The sequence below is a fragment of the Bos indicus genome, chromosome 13 (assembly GCF_029378745.1).
Source record: "Bos indicus isolate NIAB-ARS_2022 breed Sahiwal x Tharparkar chromosome 13, NIAB-ARS_B.indTharparkar_mat_pri_1.0, whole genome shotgun sequence".
Taxonomy (NCBI): domain Eukaryota; kingdom Metazoa; phylum Chordata; class Mammalia; order Artiodactyla; family Bovidae; genus Bos; species Bos indicus.
The window spans coordinates 64,766,638-64,791,387 of NC_091772.1; the positions used below are offsets into that span (position 1 = coordinate 64,766,638).

Consider the following 24,750-nt stretch of genomic DNA (forward strand, 5'->3'; position numbering starts at 1 on the left):
AAACACTGAATGGGCTTTTGGCTAAAGTCAGTCGTCATGTTCAGAAGTTCTATCTGGCCTCATTCCCCTTCTGTGCTGGGTGAGTGTCCTGAGGGTGTCCCTTTCGGGGCATATCAGATGCAACCGACTCTGGTCCTCTGTAGTCCAGCCATGGGTCAAACCAGGAAGGAGGATGGACAATGGCAGGACTCATCACTTGTGGCCTGACCTTGGTGGAGGCAGTGCGTAGGCTTAAGGCCTAGTATTGGCAGCTTCATCAAAGCCTAAGAGAACAGTCTTCTTCAGAGAAGCAGGCATGACCTTCCTCTGGCCCTCCAACCATAATCGGGTTCCTCTTACCTAAGCCTGGGGATGGAGCTAAGGCCGGCTAAGAGTGGGGAGGTTTGCGATCGGCACCACAGTACCCCAGACCTGTTTACCCCAAGGCTCAGGCCCCATTACATCCCATCGCACCACACAGCGTGGGAAGGAGGGTGTTTGCCACTGCTGGAGCTTGGTTTCAAAGCCCATGCATGGGACTCAACATGGATGCTCAGTAAAAAGTTACAGTTTAACCACCCCCTCCCCCCCACAGAGCTAAATCTGGAGCCCCCAAGATGCCGGCTGGTCCCCACCTCTAGTCAGATTCCCCGTGGCTCAGGATCCTTACCTGGCCTTTTCTACTCTAGATGTTCTCAGGGACAAGCTTGATTTCTCTAGGTTCCTTAACTTTGTTTGGTCCCCAACTCTGGTTCTCTAGCTTAGAGGCTCACAGAGGGACCCTGTTGTCTGCTTTGGAGTTTCTTCTCAGTTCCATTATCTATAGGTCGTAAGCTGAGGCCTTAAGCCCCATACACCTTCTGGGACCAGGAAGAGAGTTTCCAGCACATGAAAGGCATTTTGGAGGCAGCCAAGCTAAGTCTTCATCCAGTAAATAGCTAATCTATACCTGCTTCTGCCTCCCCATCCAATCCTCAATAGCCCCTCACCCCACTCTGGATGTCAGGCCTGGGGCTCCCCTCTCCAGCAGATATTCCATCAGGCTTAGTCCTCTGTTCAATTATTAACTGTCGTCTTGCTTTCACCTTCTTAGCTTGTGTATGCTTTTCTGCTCCAACTTCCTAGAACACATTTTTCTTTTTAATATCTATTTATTTGACTGTGTTGGGTCTTAGTTGCAACACATGGCATTTTCCTCTCTAGTTGTAGCTCCAGAGCTCAAGTTCGGTAGTTGTAGAGTATGGGCTTAGTTGCCAAAGGGCATGTGGGATCTTGATTCCCCAACCAGAGATCAAACCTGCATCCCCTGCTCTGGAAGGTGGCTTCTTTACCACTGGAACACTGGGGAAGTCCCTCTAATACACTTTGTTTAGCCAACAGTAGGGTCATCTGTTTGGATAGTCCTACCAGTCATGGAGCCAATTGCTCTTCTCATCTGCTCCAAACCCAGAGATCCGATCTGGAGAAGCATGGAGGAAAGCGTATGGGTCTTTGGGGCAGCACCCCACCTTGCTCCAGGGCATCAGGCCAGAGGTCCCTTTTCCTTCTTGTCACATGCAACAGGTCATAACAAGTGCAGTGAATCTGGCGGATGGGAATTCACTGTCTCATCTTCCAGCCGGTTCTCAAGGGTGCACTTGAGGATGGTGTGATTGATCTCCAGAACCTAGGGGAATGGAGATCAGAGCTGAGCATGTGGGTCTTCTCCATCCACAAATCCCCACCCTCCATCCTGCCTTCTCCTTTTCTGCGTTGATAGCAGCTGCTCAAGGCCCCAGAGTCCTAAGAGCAGAGGACGTGAGAACTGAGTTGGAGTCTGGGCAATGTTCTTGTTTGCAGGGTGCGCTGGGTCTGGTGAGGGCTGCACCCTGTTCTCTTGCGCTTCATGCTTTGCATGTAAGAGCAACAGTTACCACATCGCAACCTAATTAACTTTGCTCATCTGCTTCCCCATGTGGGACTAGCAGCAACTTAAAGGCTGAAAAAGCTGCCTGGCATGAAGTAGAGAAGGGAAAGCTGGTAGTATACACTGACGGTGAAGACGGTGGGGAGAGTCTGATCAGACTGCAGAGTGAGGACAAGATCAACACTTACACCTAAAGGCTGAGGGCTGTCTGCTCCAGCTCTGTGTCTCCAGCTGAGGAAAGGAGCCCTTTCATCTTGGCTCATGCCCTCTGCAGCCCACACTAGCTCCGGAGGCTTTGACTCCAGGAGAACATGGGCATTCCTCCAGGTGGAGGGCATTCTCCGGTGGGGTATGTGCAGGGAGATTCCATTGCCCACGCTGTTCTCAGAGCCTAGACATGCAGCCTGGTTCATTCTGCAGAGATAGGAAAGGATAATGTCAGGGAGGTGCTGGGGCTCAGCCTCACACTACTTACCACCCTCCAATCTGCTCTCCCAGAGTGCAATGCAGTGCTCATCAATGGTAATCCCGAATTCCCCACCGTACAGCCCAGGACAGGCATGAACAGGACTCGGTATGGCCGTGACCTGTGTATCAGCTGGAATAGCTCCTCCTCGGCCGGCTGGACCTGGGTTAGGTTTCCCAGCATTTATACCCATGGAGAAGAGACAGACCACTCACCACTTCACCCCTGTGTGCCAGCATAGAAGTGGAGGTGGGTCTGTGGGGTCACAAAGAGTCGGACGTGACTGAGCATCTAAGGGTTTTTTACTCTCATCTCAGCTCACGGAACCAGACCCTGGGGCAGCTAGTTGGTTTAGTTGTTTAATCTTAGGACACGTGAGGCCTTTAGCTGTTCCCCCCAACACCTCACCTCCTACTTCCTGTCCCACTGACCACCTACTCACTCCCATGGCTGAGGAAGGGACTACTTGAGCAATATGGAAATGCTGAGTCCTGCAGAGCCTGGGGGATGGTGAGCAGAGGCAGGGAGGAGGAAGGAGCAGGGGCCATCAGGGTTCTCTGAGCCATGAGATCCCTCCCCCAACCCCTTGATCCTGGGGTGCAGCTTAGCTCTGCTCAGGAAGCTGAGAAAGCAGGCAAGGGAGAAGGAAAGACAAGAACAAGGGGTCTCAAGGCCCTGACCCCCTGCAGTTTACTTTCTATGCTCCTGGGACCAGAGGGGTTTGCCTAGACCCTGACGGAGGTGAAGGCGAGGAGTGAGGCTTCTCCAGATAAAAAAGGACTGTGTTCTCTGGCCCCGCTGAGAGTCTTGCCTGACACACTGGCAGCCCAGTATGGAGTGGACATTATGACATCTTTTTTCCTTCTTTTTTTTTTTTTTGGCCCCAAGGCATGTGGGGTCCTAGCTTCCCAACCAGGGATCAAACCCACACCTCTGCATTGAGGGTTCGAACCCACAGCCCCTGCACTGGAAAGCGAAGTCTTAACCACTGGACCCCCAGGGAAGCCCTAGGACCTCTTTCTTCTTAGTCCTTTGTCACTAACGTCCCCAGCTCTTTATATGCCTTCGTAGCACCTGAAGCTTGGCACAGGTGGAAGGACTTGGAAGCAAAGAGTTGACCCCCTTGAATGGATCAATGGTCAGAGGAGAGACATGAGGGAAGGCAGTCATGTGTCCATCTGAGTTCGGGCACTCTCTGTTCCCAGCTAGTGGTCATCTGTGTGGAGGCAGGAGAGGGTAAGAATGTGTATTTAAATTTAGCTCTTCCTTAGTTATTTACTGCTACTAGTTGGGGTGCAGGAGTCAGGGGAAGCTCTTATTCAGGGCTTGATAAGCCGTACATTGTTCCTGCGCCCCCTGTTCTTGGTTCCCTGTCATTCCCTCTCCTGTTCTTCATATTCCAATCCTACCAAGAGTCTGAGGCTGGTTGCTGGCTAAGAGTTGTCTCATACACGAGCTGGTGGAATCTCTCGCCTTCTGCCATTGCAAGGTGCTTTGCAAGCCATGCAGGAGTCTTCGGCTCTAGCTCTCCTCCCTGTATACGGGGCCACCTCTTCAGCTAGTCCGCCCAAGCCCAAACGGGAAAATCCAATGGATGACATCAAATGGGCTGCTTGCTTCCCCCCTGCTCCTAATCCAACTTTTCATTCATTTGACAAATACTCATCAAACCTGTGTGTCACAGAACTTCACAACACATACTGAAAGGAGGAGCTCATCTCCAGGGCCTGGTGGCAGAGAAACTCAGCATGACCTGGGTGCCAGGAGGAGACTCACTGGCCAGGAAGAGCATCACAGAACATGTTGGAGGAAGAGCGGGCTTCAGGGCCCTTTCAAAGTGTTTGCCAAGCCAGTTGGGTACACTGGGTATGTGGCGTCAAGGGCTACATCTGTGGGTCCTGGGACCAATGGCCACTCTGGGAGTTGTACCAGCTAGCCCATCAGGTGAGACTTTTCCGACCAAAGAGCAGAAGCACCAGGCACAGGTGAGCCATCAAGGCAGCACGCCAACCTAGAGCCCATCATGAAGGCTTCATTCCTATCCATGGGACAACTCACAGGCCAAGAGGCAGGCTGACTCAGACAGCAGGCACTGGAAAAGGAGGAAGCTGTGGCCACAGACTCCAGCAGTATCCACTGCCCCATGGCCTCCATCATTTCCTCAACCCTGTTCACCACACCTCCTTATAACACATCTCTCACCACCCCAGCCACCTGCTGAGCCCTGCAGGGTGCTCTGCTGGAGGCTGAGAGGAGGGAGGGGAGAGGTGCTTTTGGTGCATCCTGTGACCTCCCCAGAGGAAAAGGGGTTGATGCCCAGCGGGATCCTTCATGCTAGCCCAGTAGTATCAGGGACCCCACCGCACAGGTCACACTGTGAGCTTTTGCATATAGGCTTTGTGGGTAAGACTGCCTTCACCTTGGCATTCAGCCCAGGGTCCAGCTGACAAGGGAGGGCATGGAAATCAAGTACAATGGGCACAGGAATGAAAAAGGCAAGAAAGGCTGGTGTGGTGCCTCTCTGAGGAGGTGCTGCTGCTAAGTCGCTTCAGTCATGTGCGACTGTGTGACCCCATAGACGGCAGCCCACCAGGCTCCCCTGTCCCTGGGATTTTCCAGGCAAGAACACTGGAGTGGGTTGCCATTTCCTTCTCCAATGCATGAAAGTGAAAAGTGGAACTGAAGTCACTCAGTCGTGTCCAACCCTCAGCGACCCCATGGACTGCAGCCTTTCAGGCTCCTCCGTCCATGGGATTTTCCAGGCAAGAGTACTGGAGTGGGGTGCCATTGCCTTCTCCGTGAGGGGGTGCTGGCTACTCCCAAAACGAACTTGTCAAGTATGAAGCAGAGAGGGGAAAGGAGGGCCTTTGTTCCCTCTTGAGCAAAGAACCTACAAGAAAATATAATGTGGTTAAAGTAAATTTCTATCCAACCAAACTTTGGGGGTGGGGGTAGTTTTTCTGTTTGCTTTCGCTTTTTTGTCACGAGCTTTGTGGAATCGGGCTTCCCTGGTGGCTCAGAGGTTAAAGCATCTGCCTGGAATTCAGGAGACTCGGGTTCGATCCCTGGGTTGGGAAGATCCCCCGGAGAAGGAAATGGCAACTCACTCCAGTACTCTTGCCTGGAGAATCCCATGGAGGGAGGAGCCTGGTAGGCTATAGTCCATGGGATCGCAAAGAGTCGGACACGACTGAGCGACTTCATTTTCACTTTGTGGAATCTTAGTTCCTTGGTCGGGGATTGAACCCAGGGCTGCAGCAGTAAAATCGTGGTGTCCTAAACCTGTAGTGAAGTCACTCAGTCATGTTCGACTCTTTGCAACCCCATGGACTGTAGACTGCCTGGCTCCTCCATCCATGGGATTTTTCCAGGCAAGAATACTGGAGTGGGTTGCCATTTCCTTCTCCAGGGGATCTTCCTGACCCAGGGATCAAATCCAGGTCTCCTGCATTGCAGGCAGACTCTTTACCATCTGAGCCATCAGGGAATCCCTGGACCCAGGGAATACCCTTGATTTCATTTATTTCCAAGGAAACAACTGCACACACATGGTTAAAAATGAAATAGAAAAGAAGGCAGCAGTTTCCCACTCCATTCTTTTCTAATCACTTTCCAGGCGGGCAACCAGTTTTTTAAACTCTGCTTTCATCGTGGATAACTTTATTCCTCTAAATGATGATTATACGATGCCATATGGGTCCAGTTTATCTGCAACAAGATGGTGACAAGCGCACTGCCCACACCTTTGGAATTCTTGAGCTCTAGCTCTGAGCCAGACACTGAGCACACCTCTGTGCCCTTAGGGGCAGGTAAACATGCTCTCAGCTGTACCAGGGATGTTTTCATCTTGTCAGGTTATGTGTGGTTGTGGGGCGGCCAAAGTAAGAACGGAGTGGGTGTGTTTTGGATACCCAGTGACTGAAAACCCTCATTGACAGGTTCTTGGCTCACCTTGAATACTGTTTCTACCAAAAAGGCAAGATAAATGCTTCTCCCCCACTCCCATTTAATATAATAGTTTCCTCTGATTGTTTTGATATCTCTCTGAGTGTCAATATGGACTCAAGGATTTTTTATATATCTACTGTGACTCATCTGTGACAGTTGCTATTTTTGATGCTCAAATTGTCCCATATTTGTTGTGCAGGTTTTCCTTGTACTTTTCTCGTCCAGGCCTGAAACTTTTAGATTAGTGGGGAAAAGTATTTAGAAAATGAAATCCACATTCCAGAGTTGATCGTTGTCTCTGGGATGTTAGTGTGGCTTTTGGACTCACAGACAACGTATTTTGAAAACTGTGAGTTTGAGATGGGAGTGGTTGCACACAATGTGAATATGCTTAATGCCACTGAACTGTATACCTTCAAATGACCATTTTTATGTATATTTTACCATAAAACATAACATAAAATTGAGCTCACAGTGATATTTCCTGTTTGAATTTATAATGTCCCAGGGGTTTTACTCTCCCTGTCCAATTTTGTATTTGGTTCCTAATAATATTAATAAAATTACGTATTTATTGTATGATATTTATTATATAGTTTATAATATTATAATAAATTAAAATATTACAGTATTATAATCAAAGTCTACTGAGTAAAATTTAAAATTTCTTTGTGGTTCTTTTTGTCCACAGAATCTATGCTACAAGGGATATACAGTGTATTGAATTTTAAAGGAACTTTACCTCTTTCCCTGGTGATTGTGTTAGCAATTTGATGTATAGTTGGGTTCACTTCATGTGTTTTCAACTTTAGGCTTTGCTTTTTCCTCTTTTTCATTTAATTTTACTTTTTGATAAGGTAAAAATATATATGTGACATAATGAAATGTTCACTGTTGAGAATCTAGAAGAGAAAGTAGTCCTTTAATGTCACCATGTGGGGTTTCCTAGCAGAGTGATCTTCATCCAGGGTACTTCTGAAGCCCTTATCCCTCTCTGACACTCAGAGTCCTCTTGACCCCCTGTCAGCCTCTGGGGGCCTCCAGTGGGCTGAACTGGCTGGAGGCCATCTCAGTTGTAAACAGCAACCTTCCCCTCACACTGCAGCTTAAGGATGACCTGTTGCTCTTCTTTAAAACTGTGCGTGTTGGTCTTGAACCAATATTTATCATCCCAGTAATGGGACCACCTCATGAGCTGGTCTGTCCCAAAACCAAACAAGGATACCTGGGAGATGGGGTAAGAGAGAAGAGGGCTCTGGGGTAGCAGGCTGGATCCCAGGCTGCCTCCACACCCACTGAGCATTCCTTCACCAAACATTCACTTAACGTGAAGGGCGACAGGCTGTTTCCTGGAGCTGGGAGAAGAACAGAGCTCACCTTCCCCAGGGAAGACTCTGAACACACAGAGCCCAGGAAAGAGAGTTGATTCTCATCATGTTGAAGGAAAAGAGAGGATTCCTTGGGGAAACAAGAGGAGGGCACTGCAGGCAGGGGAACAGCATGTGAAAGGCCCAAGGCAGATGTTTAGGGAACCGAGAAGCCCATAGAGAGTGCTGGTAGAGATGAGGGGAGTGGAAGGGTCAGACCACGCAGGATCTTGAAAACCAGCCAGACAACTTTGGGCTTAACCTGAAGTCCCTGGGAAAACAAACACTTTTAGTGGCAAAGGGATGAAGTTCTATGAGCTGCAGACCGCGTCTTATACCTGGTCATAGGTGTGCAAGGCATAAAACAGAGTTATGAACCCCAGAGATGGAAAGTGACCATGTTTTCCCAGCCATCTCTGCTGGATGTACTAAAGGAAGCTCAGGCTGATCACTGAGACCTGGGGAGATGGAGGAGGGTGGTGACCTGATGTCCATCCAGTGGCCGCCCAACCCAACTCACTGCATTTTACTCCTTCCCCTTTTCCCTCCTGGGTCCCTCACCTTGTCTTCCTTCTCATTACTTCCACGGGTGACCTGGACTATCCGAAATCTAAAACAAGATTGAGGTGGGGGGGTTTCAGCATCATTTGACACAGCCATCCCCAAACTTAGGTAAGCCTGGGGGGTGCCCTGATAGATAGCAAGGGTCTCTCCAGAGTTCCCACTATCCTCCTTACAATGTCCTACCCTCCACCACCATACCCAGGATTTTCTGCCTTCTGAATGATGCTGTCTTTCTGCACTATGTCCATGACGCACTTCAGACCAGATGAATTCAGAGGAAGCAGCAGCAGCTGGGCACCAGGGTCCTGAGGTCTGTATCTCGGGGTATGTAATGCACACGGTGGTCCTTTTTCCCACGTCCGCCTCAAAGCCTTGGACAGGTGCCTGGTTCATCCTGGAGAGAAAAGCAGGATAGACGTTTTGGGGAGGAGGAGGATTTGTCGTGACCTTCCTGGTCTCCACCTTTCACCCTGCACTCACCTGAGGACCACATCATGTTGGTCAATCTTTAGGCCAAGGCCAGAGTCCAATAGGAACTTTGAGTTTCCAACCTGCACAAGTCCAGCACCCCACACGGTCCAGTGGGTGTGTGGAAGGCCCTTTGGGTGGCTGCTGATTCTGATTCCCAAACTCCTCTGACTCCATGCCCTAAAGTTCATAGGAATGCAGGAGGGAGAGATATAGGGGGTTTTCCCAGGCTCCCACCACCTATAGAAGAAGGTTAGAGCCTGGGGCCATGGAGAGAGAGACAGCCAGGGCTTGGGCTTGGGGGTGGGGACTGGACAGAGACCAAGAATGTGCACTGACCAACCACAATAGCAAAGCATCAAAGGACATGGGCACTTCTGACCTCATCAAGGGCTCAACGTCCATCTCAAAGCGTTCGTCAAACCGGACAGACTCTCCGGGAATGCCGAGGCAGGTGGAGCACTCATGGACCTCAGATGAACAGATACACTTTCTTAAAGAGTTCTGGGGGCAGTCGCAGGTCTTTGAGTGATTTCCGGGCATCTTACGAAGGTCATTCTGGCTAGACTTCTGGTCCAGAAGGAAGACCATCATCCACAAGGTAGGCACACAGGTGGCTAGCAGATGCAGCTTCAGATATGGAACCCTCATCTCTGGCCCAGACGCTGGTGCCCCAGCAGGCAGTAGATTGGCTCTGACATCATGTACTGGGAAGGAAAAAGGGCTGGGGTCATCAGACATCCCCAGCGTCCCTTGTCCTAGAAGCTTCCATTCCTTCTCCAACCCTTCACACCACACACCCTCTCAACACCTTACCTCTCACCTCCTCAGCCACCTGCTAAGCACTGGAAGGAACCCTGCCAAGGCCTGGGCTCAAGGCTGAAAGGACAGGAGAGGTGTCGATTGGTGAGCTCGGTGGTCTCCCAGGGAGACTGGTATCCAATGAAGTCTTTCACACTGGCCCGGTTATATCCGGGGCCTCATCACAGAGAATGCATTGTGACCTCCTCTGCACAGGCCTCTTGACGAACGCCCCACCCCCACCAACACACACAGAGTCAGGCTGACAAAGGAGGTATGGATTTAAGCTCAAGGGGACAGGAGGGTGAGGGAGCAGTGGCCATGTGCCAAGTCTGCTGTGGAGGAACAGGAGATCCAGAAGGCAAGGACATGACTTGGTCACTCAGTCATGTCCAACTCTTTCTGAACCCATGGACTGTAGCCCACCAGGCTCCTCTGTCCATGGGACTCTCCAGGCAAGAATACTGTAGTGGGTAGCCACTCCCTTCTCCAGGGGGATCTTCTCAACCCAGGGACTGAACCTGGGTTTCCTGCAATGCAGGCAGATTCTACCATCTGAGCCACCAGAGAAGCCCTGGAACCTTTTTTTTGGTCAGAGAGAATTTACCATTTTGACAAAAGTGAATATTTGGTGTAGTCACCCCTTGAAATCTCTCAGGAGTTGAATTTCTTCTTCTTTTTTTTTTCCTTTAAGGTTGTTACCAAGATAAGTATTTGAAAACTTTTTCCCAAAAAAATCACAGGATTCATCGCTTCTCGGCCTTTTGGCTAAGATCAAGTGTAGTAAAAATCACAGGATTCAGAAAGACTTCTAATGTGGAGTGGCAGCCTCCCAGCCTCCCAGCCTCCCAGCCTCCCTGACTCCTTACCCTGAGGCCCCTCCTCAGAGGCCTCCTCTTCTAACTATTCTCCGGGCATTTGTTTCCATATGTCTAAATAATATGCTTACATAACTGTATCGTGATATTACATACAGACTACCTGCTGTAAATAATCATATCATCATGTTTAGTAATAACCACCTGCTCACTTCGTGACTTTACACATTGGACTCTCTGTTTCTCATTCTGTCACATCAAGACAAGGTTTCTTAAAGCCTTGTTCTCTGAGATGAGGATATTGTGTCTGTACGCTTCTCTTTTTTAAGTGCTTATTTATTTCCCTGTGCCAGGTCTTAGTTGCAGTATGTGGGATCCAGTTCCCTGACCAGGGATTGAACCCAGGCCTCCTGCATTAGGAGTGTAAAGTCTTAGCCACTGGACCACCAGGGGAGCCCCGTGTCTGTATACTTCTATTCCCCAATTTTTTCCTTTTTGTCCTTTCCAACATTGGCAAGCGAAACTTTACATCATCAAGGATAACGTTCAGATTCTGTTGTGTAAGCAATCTGTTGTATCATTACTTTTCACATGCTTTGTTTATAGCAATGCCATCCAAAAGAAATATTCAAGCCACATGTATAATTTTCTAGTGGCCGTAGTCTAATAAAAAAATAAAAGGAAGTGGAGAAAATAAATTTGAATAATATATTTAACCCAGTATGTCTATATATTATCATTTCAACACGTTCTTGATACAAAATATTAAAATTTTGCATTCTTTATTGAAACTAAGTCTTCTAAATAAGAATTGTATTTTACACTCACAGTATTCACAGTATATCTAAATCTTAACATTCAGTTTTCATCAAAAATACATGATCTATTTAAAAAAATTTTACAACCTGAAAAGTAGATCTGCAAACTCCAGTTAAACAAAGTATACTTAGAAGTGTTCCAAAAACTGAATTGCATTCATCTTAAATTTTAGATTGTTTAAAATTAATTTTTTGTTGTATTTCTTTTTTGGCCTTACCATGCCACATTTGGGATCTTCGTTCCCCAACCAGGGAATCAAATTCACAGCTCCTGTGGTGGAAGCATGGATTCTTAATCACTGGAAGGTCAGGGAAAGTCTCAGTTAGAAATTCCCTGGTGGTCCAGCAGTTAAGGCCTCATGCTTCCACCACAGGGGGCATGGGTTCGATCCCTGGTCAGGGAACTAAGATCCCACATGCTGTGTGCCACAGCACCAAAAAATAATTAATTAAAATTTCAATTTCTCACTAGATACATTTCACTAACTCTTCCACCATACTGAATGGCAGAGGATTATAGGCTGATTCTGAAAGTCAAATGTCTGTTCTTAGTGTTTATAATATTGCAACTAGGTAAGCATTGTTTCCTATATAATCTAGTAGTAAACTAGGGCTACTTTCCTCTTCAGATCAGATCAGATCAGATCAGTCGCTCAGTCGTGTCCAACTCTTTACGACCCCATGAATTGCAGCACGCCAGGCCTCCCTGTCCATCACCAACTCCCAGAGTTCACTCAGACTCAAGTCCATCGAGTCAGTGATGCCATCCAGCCATCTCATCCTCTGTCGTCCCCTTCTCCTCCTGCCCCCAATCCCTCCCAGCATCAGAGTCTTTTCTAATGAGTCAACTCTTCGCATGAGGTGGCCAAAGTACTGGAGTTTCAGCTTTAGCTTCATTCCTTCCAAAGAAATCCCAGGGCTGATCTCCTTCAGAATGGACTGGTTGGATCTCCTTGCAGTCCAAGGGACTCTCAAGAGTCTTCTCCAACACCACAGTTCAAAAGCATCAATTCTTTGGCGCTCAGCTTTCTTCACAGTCCAACTCTCACATCCATACATGACCACAGGAAAAACCATATAGCCTTGACTAGACGAACCTTTGTTGGCAAAGTAATGTCTCTGCTTTTGAATATGCTATCTAGATTGGTCATAACTTTCCTCCCAAGGAGTATCTTTTAATTTCATGGCTGCAGTCACCATCTGTAGTCATTCATTAAAATTCCCTAGGAAAAAAGCTATGTAAGAAATGAAATTTCTAAATCTTTGTACATCTAGAAAAGTCATTATTCTGCCTATTGTGAGTAGCACTGTGTCCCCCTCCAAAAAATTAGCTTCAAGTCTGGACCTCTGGTACCAGTGAATGTGACCTTGTTTGGAAATAAGGTCTTTGCAGGTTAAAGTGAGTTCATACTGGTTTAGGAAGGGCCCTAATCCAATGACTGGTGTCCTTATGAAAAAGGGAAAATGTAGGAAGAGAAGACACAGGGGGAGAGTGCCATGTGAAGATGGAGGCAGAGAGTAGATTGTTGTGTCTGTCTACAAGATCAAAATGGTAAGAATTGCTAGCAACCACCAGAAGCTGGGAGAGAGGCATGGGACAGATTCTCACTCAGATCCCGCAAAGGACATCAACCTGAAGTTTGGACTTCTAGCCTCCAGAACTGTAAGATAATAAATTTCTGTTGTTTTAAGCTACCAGTTGTTGTTGCTTAGTCGCTAAGTCGTGTCTGACTCTTTTGCGACCCCATAGACTGTAACCTCGGAGAAGGCAATGGTAACCCACTCCAGTACTCTTGCCTGGAAAATCCCACGGATGGAGGAGTCTGGTAGGGTGCGGTCCATGGGGTCGCTGGGAGTCGGACACGACTGAGCGACTTCACTTTCACTTTTCACTTTCATGCATTGGAGAAGGAAATGGCAACCCACTCCAGTGTTCTTGCCTGGAGAATCCCAGGGACGGGGAGCCTGGTGGGCTGACGTCTATGGGGTCGCACAGAGTAGGACACGACTGAAGTGACTTAGCAGCAGCAGCAGCAGCAGCAGCAGGACTGTAACCTAGGCTTCTCAGGTGGAGGTAGTGGTAGAGAACCTGCCTGCCAATGCAGAAGACAAGAGAGTGGGTTTGATCCCTGGGTTGGGAAGATCCCCTGGAGGATGGCATAGCAACCTACTTCAGTATTCTTGCCTGGAGAATTCCATGGGCAGAGGAGGCTGGCAGGCTACAGTCCATAGAGTCGCAAAGAGCTGGACACAACTGAAGCGACTTAACATGCGTGCATGGACTGTAGCCTGCCAGGTTCCTCTGTCCATGAGATTTTCCAGGCAAGAATACTGGAGCAGGTTGCATTTCCTTTTCCAAGCAATCTTCCTGATCCAGGGATCAAACCAACATCTCTTACGTTTCCTGCATCGGCAGGCAGGTTATTTACCACTGAGTCACCTGGGAAGCCCCTTTAAATTACCTAGTTAGTGGTAATTTGTTATGGCAACCCTAGGAAACTAATACAATGCCTTTGGGTTTGATTGATAGTTTGGGTATAAAGGAGTGTAGGTTAAAACAAAAACCAAAAAGAATGTTCTGTCATCGTCTAACCTTCATTACTGTTGGTGAGAGTACGATTTTTTGATCCTTTTTAACTGTAGCAGTTGGAATTCTTGGTCTCAGAAACAGACTGTGGTAAACTTAACTAGAAAGACAATTCACTGGTTAAATATCAAGAAGCTTACAGAATAGATGTGAAAGCTAGAGAACCGGGGTGAGGCTCTAACCAAAGGAGGCAAGATGTAGCCAATGACTCTTCCAGGAACGGCCAAGGATAACAAAATAGAACCCTTGACGCTGTGGGACACAATGGTAGTTTAAGTATGGCCACAAATTCTTTTTGGCTTGTTACATTAGGAATAGGCGTCCATTTCCCCAATTCTTGAATCTGGAGTCATTGTATGACTTGACGTAACCAATGGAATACTGTGTAAGTGACACTGTGTGATGTCTAGCCTCAGCCTTGCAGTTTCCAATCTTATAATACCTCCTCCATCATTGAAGAAGTCTGCGGTGAAAGATTACACAGAGAGAGAGGCTTAGCCTCCAACAACTCCAGCCATCCATTCCAAAAGAAACTAAAAAAGAGTGGATATATGTATTTGTATAACTGATTCACTTTGCTGTACAGCAGAAACTAACACATTTGTAAATCAAATGTAAATAAACTATACTCCAATAAAAAAATTTTTTAAAGAACATTAATACCATTGAAGACACTGGGTGCTCTTTTTCCCCCACCAGATGATAACACCACCAGGAATTTTGTGTTTTTCATTCCGTTGGCTTTTTCTTTTTGCAACATCTATATATAACAAGGACTTCCCTAGTAGTCCAGTGTTTAAGAATCCATCTGCCAATGCAGGGGATACAGATTTGATCCCTGGTCCAGGAAGATCCTGAGAGGGTAACAGGCAGGAAGGCCCGGGGTCTCCAAATGGAGGAAATAGCCTGCAAGTGTCAGACATTTTTATCTCTCAAGCGGCAGGAGGAAACAAACTAGCAATATTTTTTCCTTCTCTATACAAATTTAAAGGGAGGTTTCTCTTAAAATACTGTGTTGCCATAAAGACACCTGGTTTCGCCTAGAGATAACCATTGCCTTTTTCTTATGGAAATGTCCATCTTAAGCTATGCTAATGTACTATGCCTTTACCTCAAACTCTGTCTCCAAGTCGGTTCCGCCTCTCGGCCCAGAACCTACTTGACAAACCAGTATGGATATTGTTCCCCTAATCTATGTAAATGAAACTATTTGTATGGTGGTCTGCCCTTCTTCAAGATTCAAGTTAATCATTTTATGGCCCAGGAGAAACCATTTGGCGCCAAGATTATCCCAAAATGCATCTTATGGGTGAGGGGCCTGGTGCCATTCTGAATTTTAAGACATTCCTTTCTTTCATTAACAGACTGCTAGTGACTATATAACATCCAGCTGAAGATTAGCAGGGGGGTACTCTTTCTGCCCCCTTCTGATGGCTTTGTCAGAAGCTTTCTCTATCTCCTTTATACTTTAATAAAACTTTATTACACAAAAGCTCTCAGGGATCAAGCCTCGTCTCTGGCCCCGGATGGAATTCTTCTCCTCCGGGGGCCAAGAATCCCGGTGTATTTGCGTGATTCAACAACAACCTTTCAATCCCACATGCCAAGGGGCTGGGGCCCTCAAGCTGAAATACTGAAGCCCACCCTAAAGCCAATGCTTTGCAACAAGAGAAGCCACTGCAATGAAAAACCCGCGCACTGCAGCTAGAGAGTAGCCCGCACCTGTGCAGCAACAGAGACCCAGTACAGCCAAAATTTGTTTAAAAATCTATGTATAACTAAACAATATATTATTTAATTTTGTGTGTTTTTAAAAGTTATGGATATAATCATATGTGTTTTCATGCAAGCGTTTTTCTTCTTGAGGTGAAATTCACATTACATACACTGAGCCATTTAAGAACACATTTCTGTGGCATTTAGCGTATTCAGTGTCACGCAGCCAGCAGCTCCCTCTACTTTCAAGACTTCTTCATTCAACACCCCATAAAAACACACCATGCCAATCAAATAATCACTCACTGTTCTGCCTAACCCCCAACCCCTGGTAACCATGCATCTGTTTCCTGCTTCTAAGAATTTGCCCATCGTGGGTACATCACACAAAATGAATCATACGATATGTGACCTTTTGTGTCTGTCTTTGAAACTGCACAACTCAGATGGGATTCGAACCCAGGCAAAATTCAGGTTGTGGGGGATGGTGCTACCATGTGGCATATGGGATATGACTTCCCAGACCAGGCATCAAACCTACTTCCCCTGCGTTGGAAGCATGGAGTCCTAACCACTGAACTACCAGAGAAATCTGTGTTTTTTTGGTTTTATTTGCCATACCACATGACTTGTGGGATTTTTGTTCCCCAGCTAGGGACTAAACCCGGGCCCTCAGCAGTGAAAGCATCCAGTCCTCACCGTGGATCACCAGGGATTCCCTCGAATCCACCGCCTTTTATTTACTTATTTATTTTAATTGGAGCCTAATTGCTTTACAGTGTTGTGTTAGTTTCTTTACAACTGCCTTTTAATTGAAACCACACACTTGGTCTCAGGACTTAATTTAAGAACCTCAGGCTCTTTATGTCTCAGTGCAGAAGGAATTCAGCAAGAGGCAAAGTGATAAGTAAGAAGTAGATTTATTTGTTTGTGGAGACAGATACACTCTCTATGGACAGAGTGTGAGCCATCTCAGAGGCAAAACCCTGGAAGGTTACACATTCCATAGACAGAATGCAATCCATCTCAAAAGGCTTTAGATCGGTTTTTATGGGCTGGGTAAGCTCATAGGCTAACAAAAGGGAGGCTCGTTCCAACTGTTTTGGGGAAGGCACAGAAATTTCCAGGATTCAGGCCACTGCTCACTTTTTAGCCCTGTTAGAACTGTCATGGTGCCTGTGGGCGGTGTCACTTAGCAAATGTTGATGTATTACAAGGAGTGTATAATGAGGCTCAAGATCCACTGGAAGTTGAATCTTCTGCCTTCTTGGACCTAGTTGGTTCTAACCAATTTATATTGTATCTTCAATGGCTATGTCATTCTTTTAAAAGTTATGCCCTGTCCCCTTCCCTCCTATTCCAGCTTCTTTTACTTATCATGTTTTTGCGGTTCTTCCAAGTTGTAGCATGTGTTAATACTCTGCCCTCTTCTGATGGCTAAATAATATTCCACTGTATGGACATGTCACAGTTTGTCTATTCACCATTTGAGAGACATTTGGATTGTTTCCACCTTTTGGCTATCATGAATAGTACTGCTATAGACATTTGGGTTCGAGTTTCTGGTCAGACATGTTTTCATTTCTCTTGGGGACCTACCTAAGAGTGGAATTGCTGGCTTACATGGTATTTCTATGTTTAACCTTCTGATTAACTGCCAGGTTATTTTCCATAGGAATGAGGCACTGAGCTGCTGCCCATAGAACTCACTAACCTTATCACATACTCACCAAGTTCATGGAACTGCAGAAGAGCTACAAAGATTTAGTTTTGACTCCAGATCTAGCAAATTAATGAAGTAAAAGATAACCTAAAAACTTTTCTACAATAAAAATCCAGTCTGCTGGTCAAAACATAGTTTTAACTTTTAAAAATTATATTTATTATTGAATGTATAATATGGGTCTGTGGGACATAGTCCAAAAGGTATAAAAAATAAGTGAAAAGGAGGATTCTGTCCCTTTCTTGCTCCCCTCCTACCCAGTCTCTTCCCCAGAGGCAACTACCACTCAAGTGTCTTGTTTATCTTTCCTGAGTTAATTGGTAATTTTGCAAGCATATACATCTATAGTGTTTAATAAAAAGTATTTTAAACGCAGACCAGAGGTTAAAAGAAAACAGGAAGCCCCTAGATGTCAGAAATGAAAAGAGAACTGAAAAACAGTATTGGGGGGGGGGTGCTTAAGATGCTTAGGGGGCTGCCCAGAAACTTAGAAGTTTAATGCTCATGCAGGCAGAGGACCTTGATCCTAGGGGAGGCAGAGAATCAGAACAGAGGCCCCCACAAAACACTGGGAACCTCAAACAGCTGAATCTTTGGTGAAAAGCTGGGCTCCCCCAAAATTCACCCACCAGCATAGGATGATATAAGCAAGCTTATCTCTTTTGTCCAGTGGGAAATGAACTTCTCTGGATACTCAGTCTGGGTCTGCACTTGGCATGGAGCTGGCTCTAAATTTACACCACCTGCATGATCCAGGGGACCAGGCATAGAAATTAATACAGATATTGTCCCTGAGCTACGAAAGTCAAGTCGGGCCCTTCCTCCCCAACACCGTCCTCGAAGGGAGGAGAATCAGGCCAGGATTTTATTCAGCATCAGACTGATCACTATACAATTTCCTCTTGCCCTTTATCCCTGAATGTCCCCAGAGTCCTGCCGAAACTCCAAGACTCCCTTGCATTCAGGCCCAAAGGACAAGGACTTGTGTGGACTTGTGTGAACAGCGAGCTTGTCCACTCTAGCTGACCTCCATTTCTGCTACTTGCTGAGCATGGACAGAATCTCTGTTGGTCTGATTAGCATCCTCCCAGTAAGGGGACCACCTCCTTTGCTTTTCTGATCCAGATCCAAAGCGGGAATCCTAGTGGATGAGAGAGGGATGTATGCATCAGCAGGTTGAATCCTGTCTTCATCCCACCGCCCTTCATTCAACATCAAGGGTGACCAGCTGCCTCCTGAAGCTAGGAGAATGGAGCTCACCTTCCCCAGGGGAGACAGAGTCTGAGCACACAGTGTGACCCCAGACCCTGGAAAAGAGCATCATATGATTCTCATCGTACTGGAATAAGAGAAGGTTCTTTGGGGAGACAAGAGGAGGGCATCCCAGGCAGAGGGAGCAGCGTGTGAAAAGGCATGAGGCAGCTGGCATGTGTGCGGAACTGAGAAACCCGTGGTGTGAGCCTGGGAGAGATGAGGGGAGGCGAGAGGTCAGACCACACAGGGTCTTGGAAGCTAGGCAGAAACTTTTAGACTCTATGCTGAAGGCATAGCTTGGAAAAGTTTTGTTTTGTTAATTTTTTGGCCATACCACAAAGCATGTAGGATCTTAGTTACCCGACTAGGGATCAAACCTGCATCCCCTGCATTGAAAGTGTGGAGCCTTAAGCACTGGACCACCAGCAGGGAAAAGTTTTAAGTGAGGAAAGAACAAGAATCTTTACTGAGTCACAGGTACGCAAGGCCCAGAACAGAGCCATGAGCCCCCAAGATGGAGAGTGCCCCGGTTGTACTGGAGGAAGGTGGGGCTGATCGCCAGGACTTGGAGAGGAATGGGAGGTGGCCAACCTGGGTCCCAGTCCACAGCGACCCACAGCCACATCTTCCCACCTGTCAAACCCTTACCTGGCCTTTTCTCTCTTCCATTCTGCTAGGGAACTGGACCACCTTCAGAAATCTAAGGAAGAATTAGGAAGTGGAGGGGTTTCAGCAGCCCCTGAGACCTGGGAAGCTCTGGCAGGTGTGCCCAGTAAGCCAGGAGAGTCTCCTTGGAGGCCCCTCTGTCATCTGCTGCAGTGCCCTCTACTTACCTGCCATACTAAGAATGTCTGGGTTCCCAGACCACCATCTCCTCACTCAGAGCATCTGAAGTCCACGCGAGATCAAAGAGCTGCAGGAGCAGCAACAGCACTTGCCTCCAAGAACCCTGGCCCCTGGCATTCCTGTGGGAGACGGAGCATCTCGTGGTTTGGTTCCCCAGCATCTCAATGCCCTGAACAGGGACCTGGTTCATCCTGAGAAAAGAGAATAGAAACTGAAAGAACTCTAGGGGCAGGTCTGGCCATCCAGTCCCCTGCCCTTTCCTCAAGGCTCGCCTGGAGACCATGCTGAGTTGGTTGACATTGTTGCTGATACTGGCAGCCCGCAGGATCTTCGAATTCCCCATCAGGGCACAAGTCCCACAGAAGAGATCAAAATAGCTCATTGAGAGTTGGGGAATCACCTCAAGCAGCTTCTTCCACACTCTGCCCAGCTCACTTGCTGCGTTCAGGTCCTGAAAACAGCAGGAGAGAAGAGATGGGGGGCCAAGACCCAGGTATTGGCTCCTGGAAGACGGGAAGCAGATCTGAGTGGGTGAGACCTCCATCGGGAGATCAGGAGTTGAAGCTGTGAAGATGGGAGGCACTCTAAGTCAGGGCCAAGGGCAGAGGTTTGGGACAGAAAGTGGGAGGTGACCTGGGCCCAGGGGAGGACGGGATGGGACACCCCAGTGTTGACCACTGACCGACCACCAGAGCACAGCACCAGGGCGCATAGACTCTGCTCCTCCCATCAGGGACCCCCTCATCTTTTCATAGCCTGCATCAAACTGGTGCTCTCCAGCTGTGTGGTGGCAGACAGAGTGATTGAGACTTCCGGACGGGCAGCCACATTGCCTGAATTTGAACCAAGGGCAGCTGCAATGCCGTGGTGCCACATCCATCCATTTTTCCTGGGGTGCCGAGTCAGTCTTCAGATCCAGGCAGGGGGTCACCAGCCACAAGAGGAGCATCCAGAAGACGCACAGGACAAAAATCTGCCACCAGCGCCTCATGTGTGGCCCAGGTGATGGCTCCAGTGGCAGGTGGCCAACTGGTTCCTCTACCTGGGACTGGGAGGGGTGAGGACCTGAGGTCGTAGACAGCCCCCCAACTCTCTGTCCTGTGGGCCTCCGTGGCTCCCCAGACCTCCACACCACACCTCCTGCCAAGCCCTCATCTCCCACTTCTCTGTCCATTTGCTTATCCCCAAAGGGCCCTCCAACTGGGCCTGGGATGGAAGGTGTGAGGGCAGAGAGGTAACATATGGTGTGTCCCTGATCCTTCCCACAGAAGGAGGTTGAGCTCTCAGTGGGGTCCTCCCTGCCAAGGGGTATATTACAGATCTCATCACAAAGTACACATTGTGACCTCCCTCCTTTAGGCACAAAGCCACCACCCTATCCTGTCTGTCACACTCAAGCTGCCTGCCTTGAGTGCAAGATCCACATAGACAGGGACTGACCTTTACATTTATATATATATTTATATATATATATATATTTATTTTTTTTTTTTCCTTGGCTGCCTCGGGTCTTAGTTGTGTCACACGGAATCTTTTATTATGGTGTGTGGGCTTCTCTCTAGTTGTGGCACGTGGGCTCCAGAGCACACAGGTTCAGTGGTTTCGGCAAGCAGGTTTATTGCCCCCATGGCACGTGAGATCTTAGTTTCCCAGCCAGGGATCAAATCCACGTCCCCTGTACTGGAAGGTGGATCCTTAAACACTGGACCATCAGGGAAGTCCTGTGATTACCTTTTTTACCTCTGAATCCCTAAGACTTAATCATTTAATAAATATTTATGGGATATAGGAACAGAGTGGACAGGGAAACTTAAGTACTATTTATGTGTGACGGCCCCTCTGCAATTGCTCAACTTCGTCTCAGACTCCACTTCTGTTCTCTAGACCCCCAAACCCGGCAGTCTGTCGCACCCTCACTTAGCTGTCTCAGAGACCCATCACCCCGGACAAGCCTGAGACTGAACTCATGTTGCTCCTTTTAAACCAAACCCTTCCCAAGACTTCTGTATCTCAGCAGATGCTCCTCCACTCACCTCTTGCTGCAGCCAGAAACCCATATGCTATCCTTGACTCCTCCCTCTCCCATGATTTCCAAATCCATTTTTAATCCTTTTGTTTCTGTCTCCAAACAACCTTCCTCATCTCCAGTGTCACTCTCTTAATTCAACCCTGGCCTGTGGAAGATGTTAAAAAACAAAATGAAAAACTGAGTTGTTTTTAAGATTTTTAATAAAGGGGTGGGGTTAGAAACCCATTTTTTCAAAAAATCAAAATGTTTTCTTCCATGGGATGAGAACAGGAAAACAGTTGTCATAACTAGTGAAAATCTGCAGTGGGTATTTTATTGCTTTAAAAAATTCACCAGGGGATTTTTCTGGCAGTCCAGTGGTTAAGGCTCCAAGATTCCACTGCAGGGACTATGGGTTTGACCCTTGGTCGGAGAACTAGATCCCATATAAATACAGCAACTAAAAAAAAAAAAAAAAAAAATCACCAAAAAATTTGAGTAAGGTCTGTAGACTAATTGATGCTTTTGAACTGCAGTGTTGGAGAAGACTCTTGAAAGTCCCTTGGACTTCAAGAAGATTCAGTCAATCCTAAAGGAAATCAGTCCTGAATATTCATTGGAAGGACTGATGCTGAAGCTGAAAATCCAATACTTAGGCCTCCTGATGCAAATAACTGACTCATTAGAAAAGACCTTGATGCTGGGGAAAATTGAAGGCAGGAGAAGGGGACGACAGAGGATGAGATGGTTGGATGGCATCACCAACTCGATGGATATGAGTTTGAGCAAGCTCTGGGATTTGGTGATGGACAGGGAAGCCTGGAGAGGTGCAGCCCATGGGTCGCAAAGAGTTGGACACGACTGAGTGACTGAACTGACTGCAGACTAATTAATTGTGTCAATGTCAATTCCCTGGTTTGTGTAATGTAAGACGATACATCAAGAGAAATGGGGTGATGGGTACATGGGATCTCTTTTTACTATTTTTATAATTTTTTATATGCCTATACCTATTTTAAAATAAAAAGGTTTTAAAAAATCATCTAGAAATAGATGCATAGTAAGCTTTATTGGTGTTTCACTTACATGAACTAACATAATATTTTTGTTGTGAAACACTCAAAAACTTACCACTTAAACCATTTTAAAGTATACAACAAATCAATGACATTTAGGACATTCACACCATAATGCAGCCATCACCACTACCTAATTACAGAACATACTCATCATCCCAAGTGGAAACCCCATACCCATTAAGCAGTCGTTCCCCATTCCCTTCTTATGCAGCCCTAGCAAAATATAACCTTTTAAAAACATCCTGAAACATTAGCTTTGGTTTTGCGTTTTAGCAATTTTATCAAGGCACAATTCACGTGCCATAAAATTCACACATTTTAAGTGTATGATTCAATAAGTGTAGACAGCTGTATAAGCATCACCACAACCCAGTTTTAGGACATTTCCATCAGAAATCCCTATTTGCATCTGCAGTCAATGCCACTCCTCATTCCAGGCAACCACTACCCCACTTTCCCTAAAGATTTGCCGTGTTTATAAATGGAATAATACAATATGCAGTTTCTCATATCTGATTTCTTTTCCTCAGCATATTATTTTTAAAATTTATAATGTGTCATGCACCAGGAGTTAACTCCTGCTGTTGAGTAGTATTCCACTGTGTGGCTAGATCGCATTGTGTTTATCCACTCACCAGCTGATGGACATTTGAATTGTTTCCACTTTTTGGCTATTATGAATAATGCTCCTATGAACATTTGTTTACAAGTTTTTGCAGGAACATGCATTTTCATTTCTCTTGGGTAGACAGCTAGGAATTGTTGGTTTACATGTGCATTTATATTTAAGTTAAGAAAAATCTTTCAAAGTATTTTCCAAAGTGGCAGCAGCATTTTACACTTATCACCAGTAATATATAAAGGTTGCAATTTTTCCACATTCTCAATGACATTTGGTTTTGTCTGTCTTTTTGATTATAGCTATTCTAGTGAAGACTCTACACATGGACATCACTAGATGGTCAACACAGAAATCAGATTGATTATATTCTTTGCAGCCAAAGATGGAGAAGCTCTATATAGTCAGCAAAAACAAGACTGAGAGCTGACTGTGGCTCAGATCATGGACTCCTTATTGCCAAATTTAGACAAATTGAAGAAAGTAGGGAAAACCACTAGACCATTCAGGTATGACCTAAATCAAATCCCTTATGATTATTCAGTGGAAATGAGAAATAGATTTAAGGGACTAGATCTGATAGAGTGCCTGATGAACTATGTATGGAGGTTTGTGACACTGTACAGGAGACAGGGATGAAGACCATCCCCAAGAAAAAGAAATGCAAAAAAGCAAAATGACTGTCTGAGGAGGCCTTACAAATAGCTGTGAAAAGAAGTGAAAAGCAAAGGAGAAAAGGAAAGATAATAAGCATCTGAATGGAGAGTTCCAAAGAATAGCAAGGAGAGATAAGAAAGGCTTCCTCAGTGATCAATGCAAAGAAATGGAGGAAAACAACAGAATGGGAAAGACTAGACATATCTTCAAGAATATTAGAGATACCAAGGGAACATTTCATGCAAAGATGGGCTCAATAAAGGACAGAAATGGTATAGACCTAACAGAAGCAGAAGATATTAAGAAGAGGTGGCAAGAATACACAGAAGAATTGTACAAAAAAGATCTTCACGACCAAGATAATCACGATGGTGTGATCACGGACCTAGAGCCAGACATCCTGGAATGTGAAGTCAAGTGGGCCTTAGAAAGCATCACTATGAACAAAGCTAGTGGAGATGATGGAATTCCGGTTGAGCTATTTCAAATCCTGAAAGATGATGCTGTAAAAGTGCTGCACTCAATATGCCAGCAAATTTGGAAAACTCAGCAGTGGCCACAGGACTGGAAAAGGTCAGTTTGCATTCCAGTCCCAAGAAAGGCAATGGCAAAGAATGCTCATACTGCACAATTGCACTCATCTCTCACGCTAGTAAAATAATGCTCAAAATTCTCCAAGCCAGGCTTCAGCAATACATGAACCGTGAACTTCCAGATGTTCAAGCTGGTTTTAGAAAAGGCAGAGGAACCACAGATCAAATTGCCAACATCTGCTGGATCATCAAAAAAGCAAGAGAGTTCCGGAAAGACATCTATTTCTGCTTTATTGACTATGTCAAAGCCTTTGACTGTGTGGATCACAATAAACAGTGGAAAATTCTGAAAGAGATGGGAATACCAGACCACCTGACCTGCCTCTTGAGAAACCTATATGCAGGTCAGGAAGCAACCTGACCTGCCTTCGGAGAAGGCAATGGCAACCCACTCCAGTACTCTTGCCTGGAAAATCCCATGGGTGGAGAAGCCTGGTAGGCTGCAGTCCATGGGGTCACAAAGAGTCGGACACGACTGAGCAACTTCACTTTCACTTTTCACTTTCATGCATTGGAGAAGGGAATGGCAACCC

General features: G+C 46.4%; 2 protein-coding genes across 3 annotated transcripts; both read right to left on the reverse strand.

Moving 5' to 3' along the window:
* Positions 1-625: 625 nt before the first annotated feature.
* On the reverse strand, positions 626-9,607 carry LOC139186573 (lactosylceramide alpha-2,3-sialyltransferase-like). 2 transcript variants are annotated; one of them, XR_011570202.1, is made up of 7 exons: positions 9,515-9,607; positions 9,081-9,405; positions 8,711-8,878; positions 8,429-8,624; positions 8,228-8,276; positions 2,074-7,524; positions 626-1,645 (listed from the first exon to the last, which is right to left on the reverse strand). XR_011570202.1 is itself a non-coding variant. In XM_070801570.1 (6 exons), the coding sequence occupies exons 2-5, from the start codon at positions 9,347-9,349 to the stop codon at positions 8,244-8,246; spliced, it is 666 nt and encodes a 221-aa protein (XP_070657671.1). In that variant the 5' UTR covers positions 9,350-9,405; positions 9,515-9,607; the 3' UTR covers positions 1,821-7,524; positions 8,228-8,243. The 2 variants fall into 2 exon arrangements, 1 of the variants encoding a protein (XP_070657671.1); XM_070801570.1 differs by lacking the exon at positions 626-1,645 and having other exon boundaries at positions 1,821-7,524.
* Positions 9,608-17,991: 8,384 nt separating this feature from the next.
* C13H20orf173 (chromosome 13 C20orf173 homolog) lies at positions 17,992-20,560 on the reverse strand. Its single transcript, XM_019972720.2, has 5 exons — positions 19,944-20,560; positions 19,534-19,712; positions 19,249-19,452; positions 19,064-19,115; positions 17,992-18,302 (listed from the first exon to the last, which is right to left on the reverse strand). Exons 1-3 carry the CDS (start codon positions 20,433-20,435, stop codon positions 19,257-19,259), a joined length of 867 nt encoding a protein of 288 aa, XP_019828279.2. The 5' UTR covers positions 20,436-20,560; the 3' UTR covers positions 17,992-18,302; positions 19,064-19,115; positions 19,249-19,256.
* Positions 20,561-24,750: the final 4,190 nt, after the last annotated feature.

Coding starts and splice junctions, on each gene's coding strand:
- LOC139186573 (XM_070801570.1), bottom strand. CDS start 9,349: ATGAGGGTTCCATATCTGAAGCTGCATCTGCTAGCCACCTGTGTGCCT. Junction 8,879..9,080: donor GACGTTGAGCCCTTGATGAG/GTCAGAAGTGCC, acceptor TATGAACTTTAG/GGCATGGAGTCAGAGGAGTT. Junction 8,277..8,428: donor CAGAAGGCAGAAAATCCTGG/GTATGGTGGTGG, acceptor ATCTTGTTTTAG/ATTTCGGATAGTCCAGGTCA.
- C13H20orf173 (XM_019972720.2), bottom strand. CDS start 20,435: ATGGACAGAGAAGTGGGAGATGAGGGCTTGGCAGGAGGTGTGGTGTGG. Junction 19,713..19,943: donor GTGCTGTGCTCTGGTGGTCG/GTCAGTGGTCAA, acceptor TGCTGTTTTCAG/GACCTGAACGCAGCAAGTGA. Junction 19,453..19,533: donor CAACTCAGCATGGTCTCCAG/GCGAGCCTTGAG, acceptor CTCTTTTCTCAG/GATGAACCAGGTCCCTGTTC.